This window comes from Artibeus jamaicensis, unplaced genomic scaffold, assembly GCF_021234435.1.
Source record: "Artibeus jamaicensis isolate MK-2021 breed Jamaican fruit bat unplaced genomic scaffold, CSHL_Jam_final scaffold_1019, whole genome shotgun sequence".
Classification (NCBI taxonomy): domain Eukaryota; kingdom Metazoa; phylum Chordata; class Mammalia; order Chiroptera; family Phyllostomidae; genus Artibeus; species Artibeus jamaicensis.
In genome coordinates, this window is record NW_026522025.1 from 322,266 (window position 1) to 338,658 (window position 16,393).

The 16,393-nt window shown below is 37.8% G+C and overlaps 1 protein-coding gene across 1 annotated transcript in view; it reads right to left on the reverse strand.

Moving 5' to 3' along the window:
- SPATA6 (spermatogenesis associated 6) overlaps positions 1-16,393 on the reverse strand; it is a 95,243-nt gene that overhangs the window by 56,562 nt on the left and 22,288 nt on the right. Inside the window, 2 exon segments of the mRNA XM_037133119.2 lie at positions 2,133-2,257; positions 3,284-3,325. Of these exon segments, the coding sequence (XP_036989014.2) occupies positions 2,133-2,257; positions 3,284-3,325 (167 nt within the window).

Consider the following 16,393-nt stretch of genomic DNA (forward strand, 5'->3'; position numbering starts at 1 on the left):
GTAAAAAATCTGTAAGCAGCCAGCAGCCAGGGAACTCAGGCAGTGTTTCTGTGTTATAGTCCAGAGGCAGAATCCTTTATTCTGCAGGAAACCTCCGTTTTTGTTCTTTGGACACTCAGTTAACTGGATGAGTTTTACCTATATTATCAAGGGTAATGAGAAACCTAAACTTAAAGTCAACCGTTTGGAAATATTAATCACATCCACAAGTATCCTCACAGCAATACCTAGACCAGTGCTTGACCAAACAATTGGGTGCCATAACCTAACCAAGTCGACATATAAAATTAAGCATCACACCATCTCAAATGGTGGTCACTCTATAAAGCCTACAATAAGAGGTAACTCATTCAGTTCAATTCAATCAAGAGACATTTAACTTTCCACTCTAGGCAAACTACTGTGCTAAGAGTTAATTTCAAAAGTGAGAGAGACACAGATTCTGCTTCTATGACATTCACAGTCTAAAGGAGATGCTATCACCATCTCCACCAGCATCATTACCACTGTCCTCATCTCCACGGCCATCGTCATATCACTAACTTTAATCCATCCTACGACCCTATCATGTCTCTGTGTTACAGTGCTTTGCTCAGTTTACTCAGGTAGTCTGTGACTGCCAGACTTTAATCCTAAATGTAATGTGAGAAACATACATTAATGTTTCTCTCTCTCTCTCTCTCGCCTTCCCTTCCCCTCTCTCTAAAAATAAATAAAATCTAAAAAAATTAAAATAAAATGCCTTAGCAATGCAATATCTTCTGAATGTACATCATATGTAAGAATAACTCAAATTAAATGAAGAATGATAACTGTTAACGGTCCATACTGTTACATTTGCATTACCAATTTGGTATACTGTAGCATTTTAAATTACTTTTAAAAGACTCTATTTAAAATCAGACATTTTTTTCATTGCAAGTTCCTAGACAGTTGCTGAAACTGTCTACTCTTTGAAGTAGAAACTCTTTGAAGACTTTCATAGTAGAGAAGGTGGCTAATAGATACTAAAAATACCCCGAAGGAGGTACATTTTCATAGATTCGCTAGTTAGTCAACTTGTATATTTCCAGCAAGCTGGCGTTGTTACGTCCTAGGCTAGAGTACATGGCAAGTCCAGACCTGCAGGAGAAGCCACTTAGCTCAGCACACCAGCTCACACCACCGCACTCTCTTTACGCAGACTACTCTAGTGTTTCACAAAGTCAGTAAAAAACGTCCAAGTTGTTTCAAGCTAGATACATTTTGCTTTTTTCTCCTTTGAAACAGCAGAGGGTTTTCTCAGTTTCTTTAAGTGGAAGACATTTTCAGGGATGAAAATGTTTTGGAATCATCTAACAAAAGCAGAAGGAAGTTGGAAGACTCTAGGGGAGAACCTGCGGTCACAATGTGGCTTTCACTTTTAGGTGTGTAAATATTGATTTCCTTTCCATGAGCACATAATAAATAGTCTAGCTAAATCCTACCAATAAACATTTCAGCTATTTCCATTTTTCACCATTATAACCAATGCGACAGATGAACATGCCTAAGAAGGCTCTTAGTGTACCAGTGAAAACCCGTCCGTCACTGAGATGTCCACCTAGTAGGCTACGGGAATCTTTGCCTTCCTAGATAATTCTTCATTGTGGCTGTTCCCGATTTACACGGCACACCCGCATTAGAGACTTTCCTTTTTTCACACTTTTGATATTGTCAAATTTGTTAAATTTTATCATTTTTATGGCTGTAAAAATGAAATAATACGGTTGTTTTAATAGGATTTTTCTTAAATGTTACTGAGTTGAGCAACTTCCAAAATGTTTATTGGTCATTCTTTGAGAAAAATACAGAAAAGAGAGAAGAGAGATCCGAGAAAGACAGGGTGGTGGCGAGGAGGGGTGGGAGAGGTGAAGGAAGGAGAGGCATGTGAAGAACATAAGACAAAATAACATTGGTTAATTTGGGGTAGATACATGGCTTTTGTTTACTTATTTTCATCTAACCTCATATGTTTAAAATAGCACTACAACTTCAGAAAGCCATTATGATGAACCCACAGTAACCTCCGCCGCGGCTCCTCACGCGGAGGGCTCCGCAGTGGTTTCGGGGCCTCGGGTCACAAAGCGGCTCAGAAAACAGCAGGCACTTACGCGAAGGCCAGAAATCCTGCTCATGGTGACCTGGCGGTTGGAGTCGTGGTGCCCAGAGAGTTGGTTCGGACCCGGAAACATGAAATCGCGTGTGTTTTCATCATATGCAGACAGTGTTTCACCCACTACAAGAGAGATATCCTGTGATTCAAATTATAACAAAATATTCTATTTAGGAACCAAATCGTCAGGTACAACATACATAATGCCTGATGCCTTAATGAAATACCTGCTTCGGGGTCATGGTTTTTTCTATGAAAGGAAAATTAATGTTATGTTAAGTGGACTAACGCATTTCCTTATTCAAACATGGAGCACACTTTACTAATGGTCATACCTCCTTTCGTAGAAGGAGGAACGAATATTCATCTAACTTCAGTGAGTAGCTACGAGTTCCTTAAAAAAAGTCTTTGTAAACATATCAAGTTGCTATGACATGTGCTCATCTGAATTTTAATTACAGTCTCCACAAATTTCTCCGTCTTCTGTTCTATCTGCCATCATAAGGCATTAATTACGTGCTGAAAAAAATACAAGCATTTTCTGGAATTTGTGGTTATCTGAATTTGGTATATATTTAATGTTCAGCATTTTTCAAATTACCAGTTTTCAATAATATAGCTCTTTTTTCACAAAAACAAGTACTTCAGATTTCTTCTATAATCATAGCTATCAATAACAGAAATAAAACTCTCCTCCATATTTTAACTCCACCTATTCTAGGGATCTGTACTGCTTGCTAAATGGGTAAGGTTTTATTCTCCTTCCCTCTCAGTAACAGTCCATGCACAAAAACAAAGATAACTTACTACTTCATCAACAAAGCATATAATTTTAGAAAAATCACAAAAACCTAACTAACACTCAACTTTTATGAATGTCAGAAAATATACTAGAATGGAACCAGGTTAGTTTTTACTTTCATTTATTACTATTTCTTCAACTGTAGAACTGTGTGTTCAAATGCCACTTACATCAACTTTCCTGTGTATATTATTTTGATCTATTGACATTTTACACTTAGCGAGCCAATATTGGAGACTCAAAATTGTTCTTAATTTCAGAAGAAAAGAAAAACATGAGATATTTAAACAGCACTTCACTGAAATGGGTTCACATGTCACTTACTTTATCAAAACATAATACAGTACCTGGTGGAACTAGTTGAATCAACTCAAATAATGCTGTATCATCTGAAAGTTTAAAGAAAAATTTCCTTAAACAAATTATTAACAAACAAATGCTAGTTACTTTACCACAGAAGCATCTACAAATCAAAGTAACTACTGAATATACTACATATTACATATATTTATATCTTAGTATGTATCATGTGTGTATATGTGCATATATATGTGTGTGCATCTATGTGTGTGTGTGTGTAGATATAATGTTTTTATGGCTTCGCTGATCTATAGTGAAGAAATAACACTTTCCACTTCTCTGAGGTTTTCTTTCTGATTTTTTTAAGACTCCTTTTAGTGTAGTTTTAGGTTTACAACACAACCGACAGGGAGGTACAGAGATTTCCTGTGATACCCCTGTCTGTCAATGCCACCACACATGCGTAAAGCCACCTCCCTCCCACCCTGGTATCAACATCGCTCACAGGAATGGTACGTTTTTTACTAAGGACGAGCCTGTACTGACATATCATAATCACCCAAAGTTCATAGTTTGCCTTATGGTTTACTCTTGGTGTAATATACTCTGCGGGTTTGGACATATGTATAATGATATACTTCCATCATCATAATATCATACACAGTATTTACACTATTTGAAAATCCTCTGTTCTCTGATAGCTTTTAATAAGCTGATGAAGTTAGAGGAACAAAAACTGGAATATCATGATTTTGGAAAGAGATGGGAAGGGGTCTGTGGATAAGAGACAATGGCTGGATTAACTGGCTAGACTACAGAACTGGATCTTAAAAAGGTACACTGAAATAGGTAGCCAGCTATATACTGAATGTTTGTAGCCCCTAAAACTCATATGTTGAAATCCTGCCCCCAATATAACATTTGGAATTCAGACCTTTGGGAGGTAATGAGGGCAAAGTCCTGATAATAAACAGAATCAGTACCCTTATAGAAGACATTCTAAAAAGCTTCCGTGCCCCTCCACTATGTGAGAACACAGACAGAAGATGGTCCCGGATGGACAGAAAAGGCACCCACACAGACACGATCTACGATGCCTCAATCCGGGACTTCCCAGCCCCCAGAACTGCGAGAAACAAATTTCTATCGTTTAATAAGTGTCTCAGTTTACGGTACTTGTTACAGTAGGCCAGACCTACTAAGACAGCCAACTAGGAACTGAGGCCTAAATCTGAACCATATAAAATGCTGCCTGAATTAAGGTGATCCAGAATTGCCAGTGCTCCCTAGCAATCTGCTAAAACAATCATAAGTCTGATCAGAAGGACATTTCCTCGTTTACAGTATAGAGGTATTTCTAAAATTTTTACATTCAATGAAAACTGACCAAGTCAATAGAAAAAAAAAAATTATTGGGATTAAAAACCGAGAGAAATAACAGATAAAAAAGCAAACACATAGGAGATTCAGAAAAAAAAGTTATAAGACTGAGACTTAAAATATGCTTGATATGCTCAATAAAATAAAATATAATTTGCATTTCTCTGATGATTACTGACATTGAGCATCTTTTCATATGTTTCTTGGCCATCTGTGTGTCCTCTTTGGAGAAGTGTCTGTTCAGACCCTTTACCCATTTTTTAATTGACTTGCATTTTTTTTGGTATTGAGTTTGGTTAAGTTCTTATAAATTTTGGATATTAATCTCTTATCAGATGTATTGGCACATATGTTCTCCCTTTCAGTGGGCTTTTGATTTTGTTGATAGTTTCCTTTTCTGTGCAAAAACTTTTGAGATATCACCTCACATCAGTCACAATGGCCATCACCAATAAATCAACAAATAACAAGTGCTAGTGAGGATGTGGAGAAAGAGGAGCCCTAGTGCACTGTTGGTGGGAATGAAGACTGGCACAGCCACTATGGAAAACAGTATGGAGATACCTCAAAAAATTAAGAATGGAATTGTCTTATGACCCAGTGATCCCACTTCTGGAACTTTATCGGAAGAAACCTGCAACACTAATTCAAAAGAATGTAAACACCCCTGTGTTCATTACAGCCTTATTTATAATCACCAAAATATGGAAGCAGCCCAAGTGTTCATTAGTAGATGAGTGGATAAAACAACTATGGGACATTTACATAATGGAACACGATTTGGCCATAAAAAAAGAAGAAAATTTATCATGCAATACACAGATGGACCTGAAGAATATTAATTAGGCTAAGTGATATAAACCATTCAGAGAAATACAAATACCATATGATTTCACTCATATGTGGAATCTAACGAACAAACTGAACGAACAAGCAAAATACAAACAGACTCACAGATAGAGAGCAGGGTGACAGCTGTTGGTGGGGGAGGTTAGAGAGTGGAGAGAAGCAAAAAGGAAAAAGGACTTGTAGACATGGACAACAGTGTGGTGATTGCTGGGGAAGGTAGGTACGGGGGGATAAATGGGAATGAAAAATAATAAATAAACAAACAAAACTTATTTAAAACTAAAATGCAAGAGTGAGAATGTTTAACAGAGAACTGGAAACAATTATAAACAACCAAATGAAAGATTTTTAACTTAAAAATAAAACATGATGGATGGATGGATTTATCAGCAAATTACAAATGACCCAAGAGAGATTTTTAGAATTGGAAGACAAATACATACATTTGAGAGAAGTATAGGAAGTTAAAAGGATGGTGAACACATAAAGGAGAAAAAAGGGCTAGAGTAGGAGGATCTAAAACTGTGTAACTGGATTTACAAAAGAAGGGCAGAAAAATACTCATTTGAACAAAGAGCCTGTATTTTAGTCATTTCTGAATCCCTCATCAGGGGTGTCCAACCTTTTGGCATCTCTGGGCCACCCAGAACAAGAAGAGTTGTCTTTGCCCACATATTAATACATCATGAAATGTAATTGAAAAAAATTTCACAATGTTTTAAATAAATGTACGATTTTGTGTTGGGCCGCATCCATAGCCATGCTGGGCTGTGTGCGGCCTGCAGGCCACGGGTGGGCACCCCTACCCTATATTATCTCATAGTGACAGAGTCTGCACCGGCAGGAGAAGAGTTTTAAAAAGTGACAAATCTCAATTCTAATCATAGGTCAGCAGAAAAGCAACTTCCTATCACTCCTTGAATCGTACAACATAATTCACATTGGGGCTGTTTCTCACCGCACTACCAATAAACGGAACAGAAAAGAACCGATGTTAAAGATGGTCGTGAAATAAGAAATAGGCTCTTAAAGAACAAGCCTGTCTTTTAAAAAATATCTGAACGCAAAATAAAATTTCATTAGAAATCAAACAAATTAAGCAAACAGGATAATCCAGTGTCATAATTTTCTATACATACTAACACTGTATTTTTCCTGAGGTCACTTATTCTGCAACACCAAGTATTTGAAAGACATATTTACAAACAAACTAGAAAATACACTAAATATACGAGTTGCCAATACAATAGTATTGATTACTATCATTTGGAGAATATCTTCTGTGTGTCAGGACTGAGCTCCTATAAGCTTCCCACAAATCCTCAAAACCGCACTAGCACGTGATTATATCCATTTTACAAATTAAAAAAAATAATGTTATGGTTAGTAAAGATAGTAACTTCCTGAGCTGAGATTTGAGCTCAGCTATAACTAGCTGTCTTCAAGGCTTGCACTGTTTTCATTAACGAGGCTGCTGGAACTAAAAAGTAGTGATTTACAAAATAAAGTAAGTGTGAGGTGAAAAGTTGTATTTTGAATGAAGAGTAGGATAAAGAAATAGATGTAGGTAGCTAGATGGAAGCAAAGATGAAGACAGGGAATACTTCTTTTTAAGATGGGAATGTACAGCATGTTTGTATGGAGTGGATGTAACAAGAGAGAAATAGGAAGACACAGAGGAAAAAAATAAAAGATAATAACCAAGGCACTAGGAATGGCATGAGGAGATGTGTAATGGAAACCAGTATCCAAAATGACTTTGAGCAGAACAGAGAAACTTCATCCTCTAAGACCAGGCGAAAGAAGGTAAGAATGAGAAGTGATGTAGGTGACTTTTGGGACAAGGGTACGTATAGGAAACTGAGGCAGATCACTACCGGGGTCTCAAAGTTTGTCAGTGACATAGGAAAGAGTCATCTGTTAATCTGAAGAATATGGGAGTTTAAACAAAGACATATGATGGGAGAAATGAATATGCTTAGAATATCTACATGACAAATCAGAGAGGAAGTTCTCCAGGAAGTAAAGACTGGAAAGTAACACTGAGAAGCATACCACGGTGGCACCTGTCTGAATGAAGTTCACGAGTCCACCAGCAACACGGAACGAATGCTTGTGAAGTACAGGTCTGCCAGGTAGATCAAAACTGTGACCTACTATTTAAAAAATAATAAAGTAACACCAGAATTTGAAGGACTATGTCAATCAAATTTAGAGAAACTAAAGTGACATAGTATGACTCAGGAAAGAAGTAGAAAGAGAAGTCATTTCAAAAATGAGTGTTAAACTGTAACAAAACCAAATAAGCACAACAGATAATGCCTTAAAAAATTCAACAAAAAATGGGATTTTTCTTAATCATGAAAAAACAAAATATTTAAATATGAAGGAAAATAACAAATACTAAATAGGCAAAAAAAGATTCAACATACTACAACAGTAGAGCCTGTTGAAGAAAACTAAGGTAAAAGAAGAAAATAGTAAATAGTATACTTCAAGAAACTTTACAGACATAAAAAAATAGAACCTATAAATGAAAGAGAACACATCATATCTAAGAATAACAAGCCATAAAAAAACTACTTTAGGACATATTCTAGTAAAATACTAAGACTTAAAAAATACATATCTCAGCAAAAAAAATGACTTATAAGTGAAAGAACATTAAACTTTGAGAAAATGATTTAAATACCTGAGGGAGAATTGGGGTTAAGCAAAAAACAAAAAGCTAAAACTATAAAAGTAAGCACATGGAAAAAATTATTAATTCAAGCAAAAAACAAAATTCTTGCAGGAAAGTAATCATAGTATGTATATCACATGGTTCAGCTATAAATACTTTTAATATGGTCATAAAAATATAAACAAAAACTGCAATATAACTATATTAAAAGGAAAGAAAGACAGAAAACGGGCATGCGTACATTTTGAGAGCAAGCAGAGAATTTATGGAAAGTATTTCTATCCTCATTTTCCATAAGAGAAAGTAGAGAAACTATCAAAAATCAATCAAAATGTTTCAAAGGCGATGTAAGCATGTTAGAGACATGTAGGTGAGTACAAAGAAAAACAGCTTTTAGGAAAATGAAAGTAGTCCACAGGGGAGAGGGAAATGATGAAGGACAGCAAGGTTACAGGACTGTTGTTTTTGTAATAAGCATTGAATGCTATATATAACTCTGTTATAAAGTAAAATAGTATAATTCTATAACCAATTAAAATAACATTTTGATATATATAAAAACAAATTTTAAAAGGCAAGACATTAGCATTTACATATATGTATACAGACATATATACATATACATACATGTAAACACTAATGTGTTACCCACATGTATACACAAATATATGTGTATATCTGGCCTAAGAGCAAGTCCTATAGAATATTAAAATAAATACAAAAATTATTTAATAAAGAAAAGTGAAAGGCTAAAATAATGTAGAGGAAGGAAACAGCCCTTTTCTAAAAGACTGAAGTAAAAAGAAAACGGCCCGCCCCAGCCAGAATGACTCCGGAGAAGGAATGTTGCTGGACACCAAATCTAAGCTATGTAAATCACATCTACCAGAACATGTAATGGAACTGACCTCATTTTGTAGTTGCCCTTCATCTTGTAACTACACAATTTTCTTCCCTCCTCTGAAAAAATTTCATTTTCATGTACTTTTAGTGTGAGTCACAAAGTACATGTACTGCAAAACTCAGAAATCCTAGCCACGTATATAGCAAATCAAAAGCTACAGGAAGCATCTCGTGAGAATGCCAGAATGCTGTTAACTCTCTGTATCAGCAAGAACAACTGCTATAATAATTTTCCTAAACCCTGATTTTCTTGCCCTAACTACAAAGGTAAAGGTGAATTCATTAGAATACATTTACCACTGCACATTTAAAATATACAATAAAGGTTAAATTAAAAAACCAAAAATAAAATAAAATATGCATTCTGAGTCCTATAAGCTCTCCTGAGGATCCAGGCAAGGATATTCCCACCCATAGACTTAGAGGATTTATTCTCAGCCTTCAAATCTACACCTGAAAGCATTTAAAAAACTGCAAACACCAGGTGAGCACTAACTCCCAGAAGCTGAAAAGCAGGGGCTCTCGTGAAACTGCAATTCTTCCCTACAGGCAAGAAAAAGCAACAGGGACACCAGTAATCCACTGCAATATAAATAAAGATTATTAACTTCTCTTGGTCCAAATGTTGAAGGGGATGAAGCCAGAGCGGCTATTACAAAATTCCAAATACAAAATATTTTTGCTAATCAAAGGATTGTAACACTATAAGTAGGTATCTCAATAGGACAGACCCAACAATCATAAAATAATGAGAAGCAGGTATTATGATATTTTATTTAACTCCTTGGATACCAAATTTCTAGCACATAACATATATTGCCATATGCACTAGAGATATACCAAACTAAACAAAAACAGTCTCTGCTCTTATAAAACTATCATTGTAAAGAAAGGAAATAAAGAATAAACAACAGCACTAGTAGAAAAAGAGGAGGGCCATTCATCGCTATTTGCCCTGAGGTGCCTTTTTACACCGGCTGTCCTGGTGGAAACACTCAGAGCATGAGATATCTAGTTGTAGAAGATATGGTAACTCTTAAAGACAATGGGATAGAGGTTGAGATACTGAGCAAAACGTGTTGCTCTTTTAGATACACTGTGAACAAGGCTTCTCAGTATAATGATAAATTTGAGCAGTGACTGGAAAGAAGTGAGGGAGAAAGCATGATGTTTATCTGTATGAACAGCTTTTCAGACACTATATTTGTATCACTATACTGTGTGTGCATGTGTGAGAAGAGAATCAAAACCTTCAATGAGAAAGGCTATAAACCCCCAGTTTCAACAAAGAAGCAGAAACTTTTCATTCCCTTTCTTGCTTAAAAATGGTTCGCAGAATATAGTTTTAGTTATACCTAATTCTGGTAAATTCCAGAACTAAAACCATCCCCCTAAAGAGAATACCTTCTCTATGAATGTAAAATATTCAATTATGCCTTTAATATCATTGGCACTTAATATCATTTTCTATATCATAAATATACGAGGTCTGTCCAGAAGGTATACAGCCATGTAATATGAAAAATAGAGACATTTATTGAAGAAGATACAAGATACAAGAAGCATTGTACATAGGACAGTGACACCTCAGTCCTCTTCAAAATAGGTACCTTGGGACCTCACACAGTTCTCCAAATCACCATCAGCTGCCCCATCATATTTTCCGAGTCTCATTGGAGGTCTGAAATCTCTTCCCTTTCAAAGGTGATTTTCATTTTGGCAAAAGCCAGGTATCGTAGGGCACCAAATCTGGGCTGTAGAAGGCTGAGTCACCTGGGTGATTTGATGCAGGCACACTGTCATGATGAAGCTGCCAATCACCAGTTGCCCATAGCCGTGGCCTTCTGAATCATCTAAACAGTTTCCATGGAGGAATGTTCAAGCTTCACGCAAAATCAGATGCAGATTCATCACTCTACTCGCTCAGTCATTTTGAATGTGACAGCCATAGTATAGTGCACACGCTCAGTCAATGGCATCCATCACCCCCACTGAAGAGTGCAGAGAAGTCATCATTGTTCACACATGCACATTCCAGTCCACTCTCATTGGCTGCCAGGTTACACTGATGTCACACAAACCTTTCTCATTATATTAACAATGGCTGGAATTGTTCTGGACAGACCTCACATACTTCCCCAGCATCTTAGGTGATTCTGGGCCTCTGGAATTTCCTTAGAGGTGTGAAATGGAGTTGGTAAGTTCTCCACTAATAACAATAAAAAGTCAGTTTAGTTTTTTCCATAGAATAAAAAACACATTTTTCATTTTCACCAGTAAACTTTACTGATTTGGATATTTGAGTACGTTGGCTATCTCTCACGTGGTAGAACATTGATTGTTCTCAGTTAATGTCTCGATTTGATCACTATCAACTTCAGCTGGTCCACCCGACTGTGGAGCATTGTCCAGCAAGCAATATCCAGCATGAAACTTCAAGAACCACTTTTGACACATTCAATCAGTCACAGCACAAATCGTTTATTGAATTCCAATTGCATTTTTACCTTTCTTAAAATAATAAAGCATAATATGCTGAAAATGTTGCTTATTTCTTCCAACTTTAATATTAAAGCAGCTATACAAAAATTCACCAATTTTAATAAGTTTTTTAAATGCATGTTAATATGACAACTGTCACAATACAATATAACAAAATTATTTCAAGCAAAGTGAGGACAACTAAGTGCTGCTAGAGCCATTTTACAGGAAAAAAACAAGTGAACTTCTTGGCCAACCCAACAATAACACACCACCAAGAGTAATACCCAAGGTATATTTTTAAGTGTTTACTGTGTGCCGGACTGTTGTAAGCATTTTACCTGAGGTTACTCAAGAACTATTTATCAGACTGCCCAATTAAGGGGATCCCAGAATCTCCTTAAGCATGCAGACCACATTTAATTTGCTTTTAGACACATATTTTTAATTACTGAATTTTGGGTTTTAGACTGTCAGACAGACAAGCACACATTAGTTTTGTATGTTATACATGGGAAATGATAATGTCACTCACAATTCCTGTAGAGAATAGGCAAGTGGAAATTCTGAAAGAATCCACATAGATTCAGTTTCCTTAACTGAAATACTTCCTTTTACATTCACTGACATAAACCCTGCTTTCTTCTTTGGGCTCAACTTTATACTACATTTGAAAGGGCTATTTCTACTATTTCTACCATCACTCTATGTTTGAAGGCTCAGAGCTATGAAGGCTCACTGTAGGGACATCTGTGAGCTATCCCCACACCATTCAATCCCTCTTTTTTCTCCTCCCTTTAGAGACCTATGTAGTTCTAACAAAGGTGAATGTGTACCACCTGAAACAAAGGAAGACATGTTTAAGCTAAGCCAAGAGCGTACTATTCAATACATCCTCCATCTTACTGTGATTAGAATATATCTGAAGACCAGATGGAAGTTAGGGAACACAGACCTCTTATTTTTAAATCATGATAGGGAGATATGAGGCCTGAAACTGCTGTAATTTTGCTGCCATGCATTTTTACTACCATAAATGAGGTTAAGATTGAGGAAGATATGAAAATTATAAAGGTATAAGCTATTAAAACAGAGGCTCAGACCCTTTCCCACCCTCTTCCCTCACTGGCCACCACCATGGGATGCAACAGGTGCATGGTCCAGAAACCAGAGGAGCAGCACAAAGTGATGCTTCACTGAGTAAATAAAATCTTTTTAAAGTAGTGAACCTGAGGACCTCCAGCCAACATGGAGGCGTAGGTGGAAACACTGTACCTCCTCAAACAACCAAATTTAAGGACAACAAAGATTCAGAAACAAAAATGCAACCAAAACAGACAGAAAATTGAACTGTACGAAGTCCGACAACAACGAACCATTCATCCAGACTGGTAAGAGGGGTGGAGTTGGCAGCAGAGATGGGTCCCCGCAGGAAGAGGCGGGGGTTATCGGACTGGGCAGGTACAGGGACGAAATGAACAACCCAGTAAGGCTTGCAAGCAAGCTGGCTGACCGCACAGATAAACCAGGCAAAAAAAATGGGCAGTGAGACAGACCATGCAACCCAGGGCCCCAGCAATGGGAAATAAAGCCAAAAAGCACCGATTGGAAAAACTGTTGGGGGTTGAGGTGCTGGAAGAGGCTCCCAGCCTCACAGGAGAGTTCATTGGAGAGACCCACAGGGTCCTAGAACATACACAAGTCCACATACCTGGGAACCAGCACCAGAAGGGCCCGATTTGCTTGCTGGAAGCAGCAGAGGGGACCAAAATCCAAGACAGAGCAGAACAAACTCCATTACTCCCTTTCTGACCCCGCCCCCAGAGAATGGGCTGACCTGCAATGGTGAATACCTAAGGCTCCGCCCCTCATGCTTAACAGGTGTGACAAGACCAAAACATTATGGCTCAAGCAGAAGAACAGCTCAAATCCCCAGAACCAATACTTCTAAGCGACAAAGAGTTAGCCAACCTATCAGATGCACAGTTCAAAACACTGGTGATCAGGATGCTCACAGAACTGGTTGATTTTAGTTACAAATTAGAGGAACAAACAAAGGCTACACTAAGTGAAATGAAGCAAAATGCTCAGGGAATCAATAGTGATGGGAAGAAAACTGGGACTCAAATCCATGGAGTGGACCAAAAGGAAGAAAGAAACAACCAAACAGAAAAGAAGGAAGAAACAAGAATTCAGAAAAATGTGGAGAGGCTTAGGAACCTCCAGGACATCTTTAAATGTTCCAACATCCGAATTATAGGGGTACCAGAGGGGAAGAGGAAGAGCAACAAATGGAAAACTTATTGAAACGATGAAGGAGAACTTCCCCAATCTGGCAAAGGAAATAGACTTCCAGGAAGTCCAGGAAGCTCAGAGAGTCCCAAAGAAGTTGGACCCAAGGAGGAACACACCAAGACACATCATAATTACATTGCCCAAGATTAAAATGAAAGAGAGAATCCTAGAAGCAGCAAGAGATAAGGGGACAGTCACCTACAAAGAAGTTCTCATCAGACTGTCAGCTGATTTCTCAGAAGAGACCTTACAGGCAAGAAGGGGCTGGAAAGAAGTATTCCAAGTCATGAAAGGCAAGGACCTACATCCAAGATTGCTCTATCCAGTGAAGCTTTTATTTAGAATGGAAGGGCAGATAAAGAGCTTCTCAGATAAGGTCAAGTTCAAGGAGTTCATCATCACCAAGCCCTTATTATATGAAATGTTAAAGGGACTTATCTAAGAAAAAGAAGGAAAAAATATGAACAGTGAAAGGACAGCAAACTCAGTTATTAACAACCATACCTAAAACAAAAGCAAATTAAGCAAACAGCTAGATCAGGAGCAGAGCCATAGAAATGGAGATCACATGTAGAGTTAGCAACAGGGGAGTGGGAGGAGGAGAAGGGAGGAGAAGGTACAGAGAACAAGTAGCATCGATGGTAGGTAGAAAATAGACAAGGGAAGGGCAAGAATAGTATGGGAAATATAGAAGCTGAAGTACTTGTAACACATGGACATGAACTAAAGGGGGGGACTGTGGGAGAAGGGAGTGTGCAGGGTGGAGGGGAATCAAGGGGAGGAAATGGGACAACTGTAATGGCATAATCAATAAAATAGATTTAAAAAAAAACAGAGGCTCAAAATAAATATATCAGTCCGGGTCCAATTACGAGGGAGAAACCACACAGGGAAAGTTTATATAAAGAACTATTAACTACAAAGGGGGTTAAGGTAATGAGGGATAGTCTAGGAGGAGGTAAAGAGAACTTAAAGAATATACAGACAGCAGAGAGGAGAGACATCTGCCCCGGACACAACCAGAGCTGAGAGGAAGAGCTCTCTCTCCCCAAGCTCTCAGCCCCAGTGCTCAGATCCAGAACTTGCTAGAGAAAGTGCAGCCTTGGCTCACTGAGAGAGAGAAGCTACTCTAGTGCTTGCCAGTAGAACTTACTGGAAATCTGCCTTCTGGAACTTGTCACAAATCATTCCTCTAGGGTGCCAGGGAGGCGCTTCACCAGAGGCACTTCACTACAAAACCACCCGGGGGGACAGTTAAGGGACGCTGCTGTTGGCCACCATATATAGAAATATCTGGGCACCAGAGAGGCTGGAAGAGCCACAGAAGTCTGGTCCAGGGGATAAGACAGGCGCAGTGCAGGAGTCTGCCGAGCAGGCACACCCGCATCTGGAAGCAAAACGCTTTCCCGCCGCAATGTTACTCCAGGGCCCTCTACTACACAGAACTTCAGTGCCAGCTGGAAACAAACAAATATTTAAAGGGCCAGATAAACTTCCACAGATCAGGGAGAAAGATTCAATTGGAACTGTGGGGTAATAAATCAATAACCAGCACATTACATGAAGCAAAAACTGATAAAAATGAAAGGAGCAACATAAAATTCAATAATTATAGTGGAACAGTCAAATGCCCTTCTCTCAGTAATTGATAGAACAACCAGCCATCTTCTAGCCCCCAAGAAATAAAGTCAGCAAGAATACAAAAGCCTTGAACATTATCAACTAACTTCACCAAATGACAGAAGTAGATTGATATAGAATAATTGAACCAACAAGAGCAACATACTCATTCTTTTCAAGCATACTTGGAATATTTTCAGAAAAAATCATGTACCAAGTTGGTAGAAAAAAGAAATAATATGGATTAAAATTAAAATCAATAAAATAGAAAAGAAGAAAATAGAAAACAAATTACTGAAATAAAGAATTAATTCTCAAAACAATATGAACAAAATTGACATGCCTTTAGGCCAACCACTGAAGAAAAGAAAAAAGAACACCTGTGAGAGTGGCCATCATAAACAAATCAACAAACAACAAGCGTTGGAGAGGACTTCCTAACTTCTTCAAAAGACACCATCAAGAGGAGAAAAAGACAAGCCAGAGACTGGTAAAAATATTCACAAATCATGTATCTGATAAAGGCCTGACATTTAGAATATTTTTATAAAAGAAGAAAACCTTCCAACTCAGTAAGATACAACACCCAATTCAAACATGGGTAAAAGATTTAAATAAGCATTGTACAAGAAAATACATATAAATACCTGACAACCACACGGAAAGATGTTCAACATCAGTCAGTCATTACTGAAGTACAAGAAAGCACTAAAGACCCACTAAAACGGCTGTGTTCTAGACGACTGCAAATAGCAGGTCTTGGGGATGACGTGGAAAAATGGAAACCTCCGCACACTGCTGGTGGGAATAAAAATGGTACGGTGACACTGGAGAACCTGTTGACAGTTTCTTAAAAAGTGGCACATACTTTCAAACAAGCCAGCACATAGCCGTGTATTTACAGCAGTGCCGTTCGTGACAGCCATACACTAGAAACAGCCCTCAC